This window comes from Euprymna scolopes, chromosome 16 (genome assembly GCF_053919585.1).
Source record: "Euprymna scolopes isolate OS-2025 chromosome 16, ASM5391958v1, whole genome shotgun sequence".
NCBI lineage: Eukaryota > Metazoa > Mollusca > Cephalopoda > Sepiida > Sepiolidae > Euprymna > Euprymna scolopes.
The window spans coordinates 44,230,152-44,244,903 of NC_136497.1; the positions used below are offsets into that span (position 1 = coordinate 44,230,152).

Below are 14,752 nucleotides of genomic sequence, written 5' to 3' on the forward strand. Positions count from 1 at the left end.
TAGGTAAGACAACCTTATTGTTTAATGAGTTATGTGCGTATGAGTGTGTCTTACTAAAAGTTTTGAAATGAGACTAGAGAGTTGTATGTTTTGGTGTGTGTGTGTGTGTGTGTGTGTGTGTGTGTGCGTGCGTTGCAATAAACAGTTTCCAATTATTATTACGTAAAGTAACTGGTGTAGAGTGCAGTAAATACTAATATCTATAACTATGTCTATCTTTCTATAATCGAGTGTGTATGTGTGTGCCTTATATATATATATATATGTGTGTGTGTGTATGTGTGTGTGTGTGTGTGTGTGTGTGTGTGTGTGTGCGTGTGTGTGTGTGTGTGTGTGTGTGTGTGGAGAAATAAAAAGGAACAAACCGAGTTGTGTTCATCGATGTTTCGTCTTTATTTCGAGACTTCCTCTGGATGAATTCATCCAGAGCAAGTCTCGAAATAAAGACGAAATGTTGATTAATACATAACTCGGGTTGTTCCTTTTTATTTCTCTATTTTGTCGGAATACTATTTCCATTATTATCATCATACATAAACATATATACATATATATCGTTTTTGATAGATTTGTTTGACTATAAACATAGTCCCAATCAAACAAATCTATGAAACCCGATATATATGTGTATTACACACACACACACACACACACACACACACACACACATATATATATATATATATATATATATATATATATATATATATGAAATTTATTTATACAAACATTGATGGCTACATATGTGCATACATCTTTCTGTAATCATCCGTGTTAGGGGATTACGTCTTCAGGCCAAGAATTATCGTCGAGAACTGATATTTCAAACAAAAACATTTTCTTATTTCGTTTACAAAGATAGTATGTAACATGGATGGGGGTTATGAACGGGGAGAGGAAAAGTGAGGTCTTCGAAGATAATAAACATTCTTTTTTATTTCCCTTTTTCTTTTTATATATATTCCCTTTTTTAAGTTCATCTATCCCATCTTTAGTTTTTATGGCATAAGGTACTTGAGAATGTAGTATTTTTGTCCTCCGGTCTGTAAATTAAAAACATTCACATGGGCATTGAGTACCGACCGGTGCCGTTCAATCCAACACACACACACAAACACGCATACACACACACACACACACATACACTAGAAGCAAACATACGCTTATATCTATACTCAGGAGCGTTGTATTTTACTCACACACACACTCACATAAAAAGAAGTGGACGGACTGAGTAACCATATTCCAAGTCCAATATATATATATATATATATATATATATATATATATATATATATATATATATATATATATATATATATTGGACTTGGAATATGGTTACTCAGTCCGTCCACTTCTTTTTATAAAGATACATTTTTTGAAGCCAATACGTTTTTCATTTTCAAGGAGCATGCAGACAAACCATGTACAATATGAATATGAATCCCATATTCAACCTCACTTATTTTCTATTTCCATCGCTCCATCATTATCTCACCTCTCTCATCATCAAAATCGTTTCTAGGTAGCAGTTTACGATGAACAAATTAATTCTAGTGCAGAAATTCTTTGCCTCCGCTTCCTTCTATGATTAGCATAAAAAATCAAATTCTATTTCGTCAGACAGTCGATCTGTAATTGTGACGGTCAGACATTTCGCTAGAAATTTGCCATAAATAGAACACTTTTCAAGGTATGTTTCTCTTTTTATGAGGATGAATGTCTTCCAATTTTGTCATTTCTTTAGTTATTTTCGTAGTATCATATTTAAAAATATAAAAAAAGTTGCCTTTTTTTACTAGTCTCTTTTTTTTAAGATACCAGAATTATTTAGCGGAACTTTTCGAGTAAATTGTACGTTTTTAAAAAAAAAGTTTTCAAGTGCTGATAGTTAACATTAGTAGTACTCTTACTTTCGAACATTATAGTAACAGAGGAGAAAACACTCGCACACACATATATGTGTGTACGTGTGTGCCTTATATATATATATATATATATATATATATATATATATATATATATATATATATATGTGTGTGTGTGTGTGTGTGTGTATACATACATATACATATATATAGTAGAAATGGTAATTGATAAAAACTGAAGAAAGTGCTCAATACTGTTGTAGAGCAAATATGCTCTTCTCGCACCCCTCCCCTGTTCACTCTTTCACTCTTTCATCCCATAACAACGAACATTTCTGTAAAAGTCTGAGGAAGCTACAGACGGCCAAAAAACGGCCGGGTAGCTGAAACAATAATGTAACTTAACAGAAAGATACGGTAATAAAAAATAAAACGTATATATATATATATATATATATATATATATATATATATATATATATATATATGTATGTATGTATATATGCAATTAGACCTATCATTTAAGGAAATACACAGATGCACATACACACACATATATATCCATGCGTGTGTATTATATTGCCTTAAATTAGGTTGTTGGTTGTTGGTCGGTTGTTTTTGTTTTACGGCATATCAACCCTTTTCAGGTTATTTAATGCCGAATCCAAAGATTTTGAAGAAATTTTTTTTAATAGAATATATTTGTTGTTTTCAAGTCGGTTTCTATTTAATCCATAGTTGGGACCCTAACAGGTACTACCACTCCGGGTCAGAGTGGACCTGGGAGCAATGGCAATTAAAGGGTGGCTCCACACTCTTCAAAGCCCGCAAGCTGGGGCCTCACCACTGGATATAGTTTAAGGCCATATCCAGGACCAGCCTTAAATTAGGAGTCTAATACTTTCTATTTAGAAGCTAAATGTATGTTAAATGTAACAACAGGGCATATATAATAGAATAACAGTATAGTTACATTCCAAGATCCAAACATATTTTTTCATGCAAAATGGCTCGTCCAGCATGTTAAAAGACGGTATTGATATAATTATAACAGTTTGTTTCTGCGTAACGAAAGGGGTCCGTGTGAAATGTACTGAAATTTTAACATGCTGGAGCAGCTGTTTTGCATGAAAAATTAATATTTGGATTTTGGAACGTAACTATACTGTTATTCTTTCGTATAAAAATATAAATATATATATATATATATATATATATATATAAACGTGTTTATGTGTGTGACTGTGTATATGTGGGTGTGGGTGTGGAAATGATAAATTAAGCCTAAGAATCAAAGTATTAGTAACATGAAAATAACAAGCTTCTTAGGTATCACTTTATACTTTGATAAAAATACCTATGAGACAGATTTAATAGAAAATTCTAACCGAATATACATACTATTCAATTATATATATATATATATATATATATATATATGTGTGTGTGTGTCTGTGTGTATACAAGCAATAAATATCCCATTAAATTTATATATATATATATATATATATTAGTGTGTGTATGTATTTATCTATATATAGAGACGCTTATCTCAACATTGTTTGCAGTCATCCTGAACCTCTACTTACCACTAGAATTTAATAAAGTCGACTAAAGGGAGGTATGGTTAGAGTTTGCGCAATTTTTGCCACAAAAATTCGATGCACAGGCATCGTTACACTTGGTATCGCACTTGGCATAGGCTGTAAAAACTGAAGGAAGCTAACTCACATATATATCAGGTTAACAAGAAAGTTATTGCGGATTTTTACTTTTTATGAACATATCCTTACTCAAAAAAAAAGGTTTATTGATCGAAATCAAAATTAACACACTTTTGCCAAAACAAAACTAGTGCCATTTAAACTATTGACATTCATGCCAGTAATGTAAAAATCCTACGTTGTAGATGCGATGAAGTCGAAGAAGGTACTTTTGATATTACTTAGGTTTTGGGGGTATTTCTCGCGGAAAAAGTTTTCAAGATGCTTCAAAAAGTGGTACTCGGTAAGTGAGAGATTATGATGGATGCGACAGAGTTTCGTGGCCTAATTCTGCATGTTCAGTTAAGCAACGAGCGGTCGGGCATTGTCGTGGAGGAGAATTGGACTTTTTCTCTTGACTAATGCTGGGTGTTGTTGTCGAAGTTTCTGATGCATCCATTTGTTAACAGTACTTCATCGCCGTAATGGTTTCGCATGCATTAAGAAAACTTCAATAGATTAGACCGGTCACAGACCACCAACAGTTAGCATTATTTTTTTATGCAACTCTGGCTTCGGGACGTGTCGTGGAGCTTCCTCGGCGTCTAACCACTGATCTGAACGTCGCCGGTTGTCGTAAAGAACTCACTTTTCATAACAAGTCACAGCCCGGTCGAGAAATGTGTCGTTCTTGCTGGGTAAAAGAAGGTAAAATGACATTTCATAAATGCGTTTTTTGTGGTTCTCGTTCAATTCGTAAGGCACCCATTTATTTAATTTTTGTCTTCCCAATCTCTCTTAAGTGATTGGAAATCGTCGTCTACCTTACAACTAATTCAGAAACAAGATTTCAACCAGTTGTGCGTGGATTGGCTTCGACTAAGGCTCTTAATTGATCATTGTTAACATCCGATTGCTGACCACTATGCTCATCGTCTAAAGAATTTTGTCATCGCCGCCACGAAATTTCTTTAATCGCCATTGTGCTGTGCGTTCAATAGCGGTTTCTAGGCCAAATGCTTCGTTGATTTTGCGAGCTGTCTCAGCAGCTTTTCAGCGTAGTTTGAATTGAAATAATAAAATTGTCCTAATGTTTTTCATCTTGTATTCAACGTTATAAAAAAAGGTATAATTGTTTTAAAACGATTGTAATTTAAACGATTAGATAAAGTGAAAACACTCTTTAAAATGGTAGATAAAATAAAGGTATTAAAACGCAAACTTATTTGAAAATTCATCATTTGAAATCAAAATTAAAAATTCCGCAAGACCGTTCTCGTTAACCTAATCTCTCTCTCCCCTCTCTCTCTCTATATATATATATATCTATATATCTATATATATATATATATATATATATATATATATATATATATATGTGTGTGTGTGTGTGTGTGTGTGTGTTTTTCATAAGTTTTCGGTTTCGATTCAAGCTGATACACCCAAGACATATGGATATATTTTCTATTTTTGAAATCGCAACTATATAATATCGATAGTATATTAACACTATAATAATATATACGAAATCTGCAAGAATTAAAATATCATATTTAAGCGTACTTTACGACCGGGCTACGCTAGCTTAGAGAAATACTTTTGCAGTTTTAACAAAAGAGCTACAATAATATCAGAGCATCTCCATTTACGCTGAATATCCACAGAATGCCAACATCAATATATTACATATGAATGAGTCCCCTGTGGAATTTCTACAGGTTCTGCTAATAAAATAATATTGTGGAAACGAATGGCAACAAAAAAAATGCTCAACAAACAAGCAAGCAATAGCAATAAATATGATCACACATGTAACCGACGTGCATGTTCAAGATAAGATGCTGGATGAATAACACTAAAAGCCTGAGCATATGATTCTGTGGTTGAAATTGATGTGGCAACGATTTATAAAGCAACTGCATTTTAGAAGTTTACAGCTGTCAATCCTTTATCTCATTATGGACTATGACAGTTTCAAAGTCTCGCAACACATAAGGCTCAAGATAGTTATGTGTATTTAAACAATATTGTCTTGGATGTTGATTCGATAATTATTAATCACAATGATGCATCCAGAATGTTCCGTTCTTAAGTGAAAGTGTTTCTGTTGAACGAACTGGATCCGAAGGTCGTAAGCCCGTGTTGTAAACTACTGAGCTACATTCGCCTGCTGCTGATGTTGCTTTTTGTGATTTGGTATTTTTGCTAAGTTTAAAGAAACCCGCCTTCGTGTCAGTCCTGATTTGTGAATGCAATGATTTCAAAAATTAGCATAAATGTCGATGTATTTTTCAGTCCTTTACTAAATTCACATTGCCGATAATCTTTGATGGTCGAATAGTAACGTACAAGACGTCTTGCTCGTTGTCTTTTCTTAGCTGCTTCAGGGGCTGAATTAGAATATTGTCGCATTTGCAAATGGCATAAATAACAGATCATGAAGTGTTTTACCCTTACACATTAGGCGACAATTACAAAAAAAAAGTGAAAGTAGTTCCTGGAAAGAGTATCCCATGACACCAAAACAAATATTGCATTATCCACTCCTTCAACGGGAGATATTATACCTGGAAGTATAACACCAACTTTTAAAAAAGGAGTAAGTTATTCCTGGAAGGACGATCTTATGACAACAGAACGGATACTATGCTAATCATTCCCATAAAAATAATACGATAATAGTTTAATTCATGTTTTCGTATATTCAAGAATAATAGTAATTAAAACATTTTTCGGTTTTGGGGACACTTTGGCTAAAGTAAAATGTAGTCTCTGTTTTCAGCATCTCTGCGACCTCAAACGTTTACTATCGTCAGAAATATTATGCGGGTATTAGAAAATGTAACAATGCAATATTACAACTGTATCTATTATGAATTGTTTAAATTAAATATTCAAATTCAGAAAATATGTATGCTGTGTATGAGGATATTTGCAGTGCCTATATTTATGTGTGTGTGTGTGTGTGTGTGTGTGTGTGTGGTATTTCAAATGTATAATTACATCACAGAATTTAATAAGCTTAACCTGTTATTATGTTAATATAATTAGTAACGGAATAATCGTGTGTGTTTATTAATTTAGCGTTTGACGTTTTTTATTGCAATGTCATCTATCTACTCATGACCTAGGAGTTATAAGTGCCGATTTTCGTCTAGACGGTCGAATTTAGCTTCTACAGTTGCTTGTCTAGCCGCACTGAATAGCAGTAATACACTGAAGCTTTCTGTCTATGAATTATTAAATATGCTTCTTTTCTTGGGTTGAAGAATACTGGTAAGTGAAATATAAAAAAAACTGCCATGAGAGTATAATTAAATGGTATTTTTCTAAAAGAAAAATGCAGCTTTCAGCGTTTGAAAATATTTATCATTATAATTTCAACTATTTTAGTTGCGGATAAATGGCATAGAGATTATAAGCGCCAACTGTCGTCTAGACAATCGAGTTTCCCTCCAAGAAAAGCTGTGATACAGGGAAACGGTCTCTCTGTGGATGGCTACATATGCTCTTTGTCTTGGCTTGAATATATTGGATGACTACATATATACATATACGGCTATTTTGATATTTAAAAAATCTGTATTTCTCAATCGTCCGCTATCGTTTTGTTTTTGGATTTTTTGTTGCTTTTTTTTTGCCGTAAATTATCTTCCATCTTGACAGTCTCTTTGCCAATTTCTTCAGACTAATATTTGTTTTTTATTATTATTCACTAAATAATTCGTGTCAGGCGAAATATCCAAAGCGATCTATTTCATTTTTACTTGGATTAACATTCAATCATATTTTGTTTCGAAATACTGGTGGCTTCAATATTTTTTTTTCTGAAAATATCAAATTTATAAACAAGAAAACAAAAGATGTGAAATGTCACTTTTCATTTCCGCATGCGCAAATCGTGTTTACGAACTTTTCAGCTGTGTTAATTTGCAATAAAGCAAGTAATGTTTTGTCTCTGTTCTCAGTTTGTTATTCGCATATAAGCTTCGAACCATACTCGATACAATTGCAGAATATGTGGCATTAAACCTAGGTATATCCTTGAGGAGTAAAACTACTAGTGCTACTACTACTACTACTACTACTACTACTACTACTACTACTAAAAGCACATAGGATATTTGGCGGAATAACACCCAATGTGCATTTGATATTTTTGGAAAAAAATTCTTTAAGTCTTCAGTATTTCGAAACAAGACATACTAAGTTGTCAGAGGCGGCAAATACATCCTATTACCTATTTTAGTATTTTTCTACTACTACTACTACTACTACTACTACTACTAATAATAATAATAATAATAATAATAATAATAATAATCATACTACTTCTTCTACTACTACTACTGCATCATAGTCTAGTTTAACTAGTAATAATAAACACTTGGCAGCTAAAAAAATCCTTGTAAAATTTTCCACTATTTTTAACACCAAGAGGTATTGAAAATTCAGTCCTTAAAGAGGGGGCCAAAATTACAGCATTAGCAATACTACAACTAATGATAATAAAAATTATTATTATCATTATTATTATTATTATTATTATTATTATTATTATGATCTCTGATGATGGCTATGTGTGAGAACTTTTAGTGTGTACAAAAAGTTCTCACACATAGCCATCATCAGAGATCATTCACTAATAGTAACCGTTGATTTGCCCCGGACTCAAATCTCCCCAAATTTCTAGTACTCTCCATCTCTTTCGATAATCTTTGCAAATGAATTTGTGTTATTGCAACAGCCGCTTACTGTTGACTTCTCGCTTACAACGATCATTGACGACTTCTTCTTCTTCTTCTTCTTCTTCTTATTATTATTATTATTATTATTATTATTATTATTATTATTATTATTGACTCACAAGGAGCTTTCACACAAGTCTTCAGAGATCTTTCCCTGAAAACAGCCTGTGGTGTTCTCTGGAGGCTGAGTGACAACAAATCTCCCCAGGTTTCCAGTATTCTCCACCTCTTTCGATAACATTTGCAAATAAATTTGCATTATCGCAACAGCTGCTTGCCATTGATTTCTCGTTGGCAGCAGCTATTGGTCTTTGCTGGGATTTGAATGGCAGTAAGCCTCCCCAAGGTCCCAGTTTTCTTCGCATTTATACGGCTGAGGTCTGGTCAGTTCATCGGTCTTTCCTTCCCCAAGCGTTATTTCTTGCACTTGGTTATGTTTGCTAGTCTCGCCTATCAGAACTGGATCAAACATACTTACGTAGACAGTCTTTTGGGTAGATTAATTTATTAAACTGTCGCGTAGGAGCAGATTTTTCCATTGTGCTCTCGTGATCTTCCATCGCCTTGCTTTGTGAAATAGCTGACAGTACAGTAGATTGTATGGTTTGCATAGCACGTGAGTTGAGTGTGTTTAGCGTGTAATATGCTGATTAGACGTATTTTAAGTGTCAAAATTATTTATTCATACGATTGGTCGGTCGACTCGCAAAAGTAATACATTTTTCTCAAGATTGTGGGACACACATTTCCTATACTTATAATTAACTAAAACACTCATTATATAGTTTATTTATTATAGGTGTGTTCGATTATTGGATTGCAAAAATAATTACTAATTTAATTCGGACGCTGTTTTGTCATACAATATTTGCTTTGTTTTTATCAGTTGTTAAACAAGATTTCTGTGAGAAAGAAAGTGAGTGTTATCAATATTAATTTTTTCTCCATTTGAAACAAATAAAGTTATCACTTTCATTTTATCGTTTTAAAACCAAAAATTACCTCTTTATTTACAGTTTTAAACCTTGAAAATTACGTTCAAGTTACAAAAGGTACGAAGTTAATTCTTTTATCATCTTGTGAGAAAAGATTCAAAAGACGAACTTTTTTTACGGAGACAAAGTTTTATTGCGGGATCTTTGTATTTGTAGAATGCAGTACGAATAAACAGCCTCCATAATAAAACAGCTCTTGCAAAAATCTGCTTTACTGCTATACATGCCTAACTGGTTCCTTAATCCACGTACACTGAGACTCCAACCCTTTGCAGTTGCATGGGGACTGGTTCTATGACCTTAAATTCTTCACAATTCCGAAAAACCGCTTTTGATTTCGTAACTTAAACGAAATTACACCCATGAAAATGTTAATGAAAATTATCATTCTGTCCTCTATTTGGATGCGAGGTTTATCTTTAGCTCAGCAATAGAGGATTATTTTGATTGACATTATATTTCAGATAATCCCACAGATAAAAATATGGAGCTTATGGTCCGGTGAGTGTGAAGTCCATTTAAGATCGCGTTTCCTACTGATGAGACGATAACTAAAGTCTACTCGCAATTATTTCTACGAGTCATTTTAAGTAAGAGGATTTGCGATATATTTTTTGAAATCGTCCTTCATCTTTCTCAATATATCTCTTAGGTGGCCCCGAACTCTTTAACGACCGGCACCCCTATCTAAAAATGCCGTCGAGACTGCTCATGCATTTTTGTTGTACCTGTTCTTATGCACTGGCTTTTCGCTCCTCATTTTATGATACTGCATCATCTCTTTCCGTGATGGAAGAAAGCTAAGTGTAATTAAGTACTGCTCAACATTAGTTATGACTGGAATTGAAAAGCAATAAAGAAAAAAACTGTTGAATATTCATGCCTAATATTGGGTGGACAAGTCAATATGGGTTAAAGTTTATTTGTACTAAATATAATTGGATTGCAGAAGGATTACAAATTGTATAACTGATTCCATTGGGGACTACCTCGTACATGTTACAGTGTTTATGAGTTGTTTATGTTTGGTAATGAATGTGAAAAATGTTTAAGTTACGTCATAGATGGTAGTCTGATGAATTTGTTTCTTGTATATGAAAGTGCTCCATACACACACACACACACATACACACACACACACACACACACACACACACACACACACACATATATATATATATATATATATATATATATTATTTTTTTAGTACCGTTTTATCTGTTTGGTTACATATGTTTCGACTGTTGGACCATGTTTACGATCCAACAGCCTCGTCAGACCTTATGGTTCAACATCTGAAACATATGTAACCAAACAGATAAGCCGGTAATGAAAATAAAACACATATTTGCTCTGTAATAGTATTGAGCACTCTCTTCAGGTTTTTACTAATTACCAGTTTTACTATATATATATATATATATATATATATATATATATATATATATATATATATATATATATATATATTGCAGACGTTTCGAGTTGGAAATCATCAGTATGACATCCGGTTTGTTAAATGGCGATTCTAACGTGTGCGGCTTTTTAACATCGGGTGGAACAGAAAGTGTGATGATGGCCGTCAAGACGTATCGTGACAGAGCAAGGAAACTCTTCCCATATATCACCAGGCCAGAAATCGTAAGTGCATATTCTGTTTTTATTAATTTTTTTAAAGACAAACATTTATTGGATGACATCTTCTAATACCAATCGTTGCATAGTCGGAACTTCGGCTTGTCAGTTTGGCCTCTATATTCATACTACCGATTATTTTTTTATAAAATAATATTCTGGAGTTAGTGTTAGCATTTATTACGATACCATCAATCATTCATCATTATTAGAAACATTCATAAGTAATTAATTAACAAAGATTTCTCATGACGGCTGAGCTCCCTTTCATTTAGATTTGTTGAGCCAGCCAGGCATGAGTGAATACCAACGTTGTGCAAACACAATAATATTAGTGAATAAATCTCAATTTAAAGTGAATTATAAAGACTCGGAAATAGTAATATATACCAGATATAAGCATTCCAATTAATTGAATAATATATACCATTCAGTACGGATCCGACAATGGGTTTATAAGGCCAAAAAATCCAAGCATGATCGTCTTTCGGGGCCCGTGGCGCAGACAGTTCCCGGTGAGCATTGTTTGAAGATAGCGGTTTCAATCCTACCCAAAGCCCAGTTGGTAAAAATGTGGCGAGGCGATAACAGTTAGGGAAGACAGTAATTACTGAGGAAAGAGTTTGGAGATTCAGAGTTCCTATCCCGTCGCGATAATCACCTGACGAAGGCCAGAGGAATAGTTGGGCGAAACGTCGTGAAACATCTAAAAGATGAGGATAATAAATAAAGATAATAAATATAAAAATAGATAAATAAATAATATTCCTTTAATAAATAAAGGAATAAAAAATACTCACCTCAATATTTATTCCAATTAATTAAATAATATATGCCAGTTATAATGTTTTCTTTTAACTATTTAAAGCACACTGACATCAAATTATGAAAATTACTCTTGTAAAAAATAAGTAATTTTGATCCAATGCCGAAGGATATTGTTCGTTGCTATGTACAATGCAATGGATTCTTTGGGATTTAGAGAATAGATAATGATTCATATGGACTAATAAAAAACTTTATGATTAAGACCTATCATGATTATAAAGCAATAAAGGGATTTTAAAGGGTCAATAAATAAACTTTTGTCTACTGTCACTTAGTTAATAGAATGAAAACTGGGCTGGTCCACATACTTTATGCTATTAATTTGAAAAGAATATAAAATTATCTTTGAGATAAGTGAGTGAAAACAAATAAATTATAATAAATATAAATGTATGTACTTTACTATTTCGTATTGAATGTTTCGGACAATTTTAGACGTCAGATGAGTTACAATTTCTTTTTTCGATTTTATTTTGTTACGATATTTTATATGTAAATTTTCGAAACCATTTCAAGCCTTCAATAATGTATGAACAGAGTTTTTGAAAATGATGAACATAAATGTATGTTTTCGGATCTGGTCACCAGGGGGCAGATATCGCGATTTTATGTGAAGACAGTTTCTATCTGTTTCTTATTTTCCGGTATAAATGAATGATATAAAAGAGAAAAGAGCCAAAGTGAATGTTCTCTAGTTAAATTTGACTTTTGGTGATGCGGTGAAAGATATGTTGGTTATTGTCTGTGCTCAGAAAAGTTCTTATATATAAGGGTTTTCTGTCTAAACACATACACACAAAAAAAATATGTGTGTTTGTTCATTAAAAAGATGAGAGATTAAAGTTACCTAGCACATTATTGTATCATTAGATCAATAAGGACGAAAATTAGAAAAAAGTAGGAAAAACTCTTTTGGCCATGGCATTTCGAAGCTCATGCTTCTTATATATATATATATATATATATATATGTGTGTGTGTGTGTGTGTGTGTGTGTGTGTGTGTGTGTGTGTGTGTGTGTGTGTGGGCGTGCGTGCGTGCGTGCGTGCGTGTGTGTGTATGTATGTATATATTGATATATATTTATATATAGACATATTTATATGCATACATATAAATATATATATAAATATAAAATTTAAAAGCGATTAAGCAAAGCCCACTATTAATTTGTTTGTAAACAAGCTGATGGTTCGACGACTGTGCGACGGGAGGGTGTGAATTTAATACACGCTCTATGAGAAATATTTACGGCACTGATTCGTAGCCGAATGGTGAGAGCCGCCGACTGTCAATGCGACGGTTGTAGGTTCAATCCCCTGCTGGGGAAAGGTATTTGTCTAGCCGCACTGATGAGTTGTGATACAACGAAACAGTACTGTATGTGGATGACAATATATATAAATATAGCTGAAACAGACTCATTATAGCTGGCATTGCCTGGTCATAAAATACGCTTAAATATGATATTTTGAGTAATGCAGAATTCCTATTTATTATTATATTATATTGGACCTAATATATAGTACCTATTTACAATGCCTCCCCAAGGAACAGAGTTAGACACGTGGTGAAAAGGTACAAAAATAAAAATTGTCTCAGTCATGAAGGATTTCTCCTCCACTGAAAGAGAATGAGAAATAGAAGTGCCGCATCTGAAGAACAGATAATACCTAATATATAGTAATAAGTTTAAAAACAATGACTCGTGCGCAACAACCGAGAATCGAAACTAAAACATTTAGCTTACGATTTACTTGTTCCTTTGACGTTATTGCCTGAGCTATGAAAATATGTTTGCTGCAAGACTAAAAATTAAAGCATGAATCAATAACTATTACGTTACGCATGCATATTCGTAATATTGTCGTTTTGACCTTCACCTGGAAAATTCCATTTCTTTTATTTTCACACTTTTGCACCGATTTTCCCCGGCTAAAAGCAAAATATAAAGTTTCTCATCGGTTCGAATACCCTATATATTAAGTTTTATGTCTGTAGATCCAAGAGGAGGTTGGCAATTTGTTTAAACAAATATACATACGCATACATAAATATATATATAGAAAGATGTTTGTGTTTACTATAAACTTTTTTATGCAAATATTATGCGATATTGTTCAAATCAAATTATTCGAGAACAAAATGCTATATTCGTATCATATATATTTTTACAAAGGAGTCACCACTTATTAAGGCCCGGAGGCCACTCGAGGATAATGGGTTAATGAGTGTACCGTAGTCAATGGAGAAATGTACAAGTAATCGTTAGTAGTGGAAATTTGGTAAATTGGATTACTTAAAGGAATTGCTCATAAAAAACTTGGACTTGAAGACGACCATATTGTAGTCAGTTGGAAAGCAGGAAAACGGAACAGAGTTCCACAGGCGTGCAGTTCTAAAAAAGAAGGAATCTGCGTTTAGGTTTAGGCACAGATGAAGAGTAGGGGAAATAGTGTTAAACGAGTGTTTTTTTTTTGTGAAAGTCAAGACAGGGGGACCATATTGAAGCTTAGACGAGCACTTGCTATAAAAAAACAATAAAGCAGAGATGTTCACGATGTCTCTTCTGTGGGAAAGCAGTTGCAGGAAAGAGAAAAGGGCATACTCCACTAGGCTACGAAGACTATTGTGAACTCTCTCTCTCTCTCTCTCTCTCTCTCTATATATATATATATATATATATATATATATATATATATATATATGTATGTATGTATATATATATATATATATATATATATATATATATATATATATATATATATATATATATATAAAAGAGCAAATAAGTAATAAAACATGTTAAAAAAACACTTTTAAAAAGAGTTAAGTGGATAGTCCTTAATCTGCGGAGTTTCGAAGAAATATATTCCTTCTCATCAGAGGGTAGGAATTAGCAAAATGCGAGATCGGATTTTGCATGCAAAAGTATTTGATGAAACTGCAAGTAAGTCAAAGAACTTACTTGATAA

The 14,752-nt window shown here is 33.0% G+C and overlaps 1 protein-coding gene across 1 annotated transcript in view; it reads left to right on the forward strand.

The window, feature by feature from the left end:
- LOC145295931 (sphingosine-1-phosphate lyase-like) overlaps positions 1–14,752 on the forward strand; it is a 74,435-nt gene that overhangs the window by 16,256 nt on the left and 43,427 nt on the right. The window contains exon 4 of the mRNA XM_080141814.1: positions 10,791–10,956. Within this exon, the coding sequence (XP_079997940.1) occupies positions 10,791–10,956 (166 nt within the window). The remainder of the gene's footprint in view (positions 1–10,790; positions 10,957–14,752) is intronic.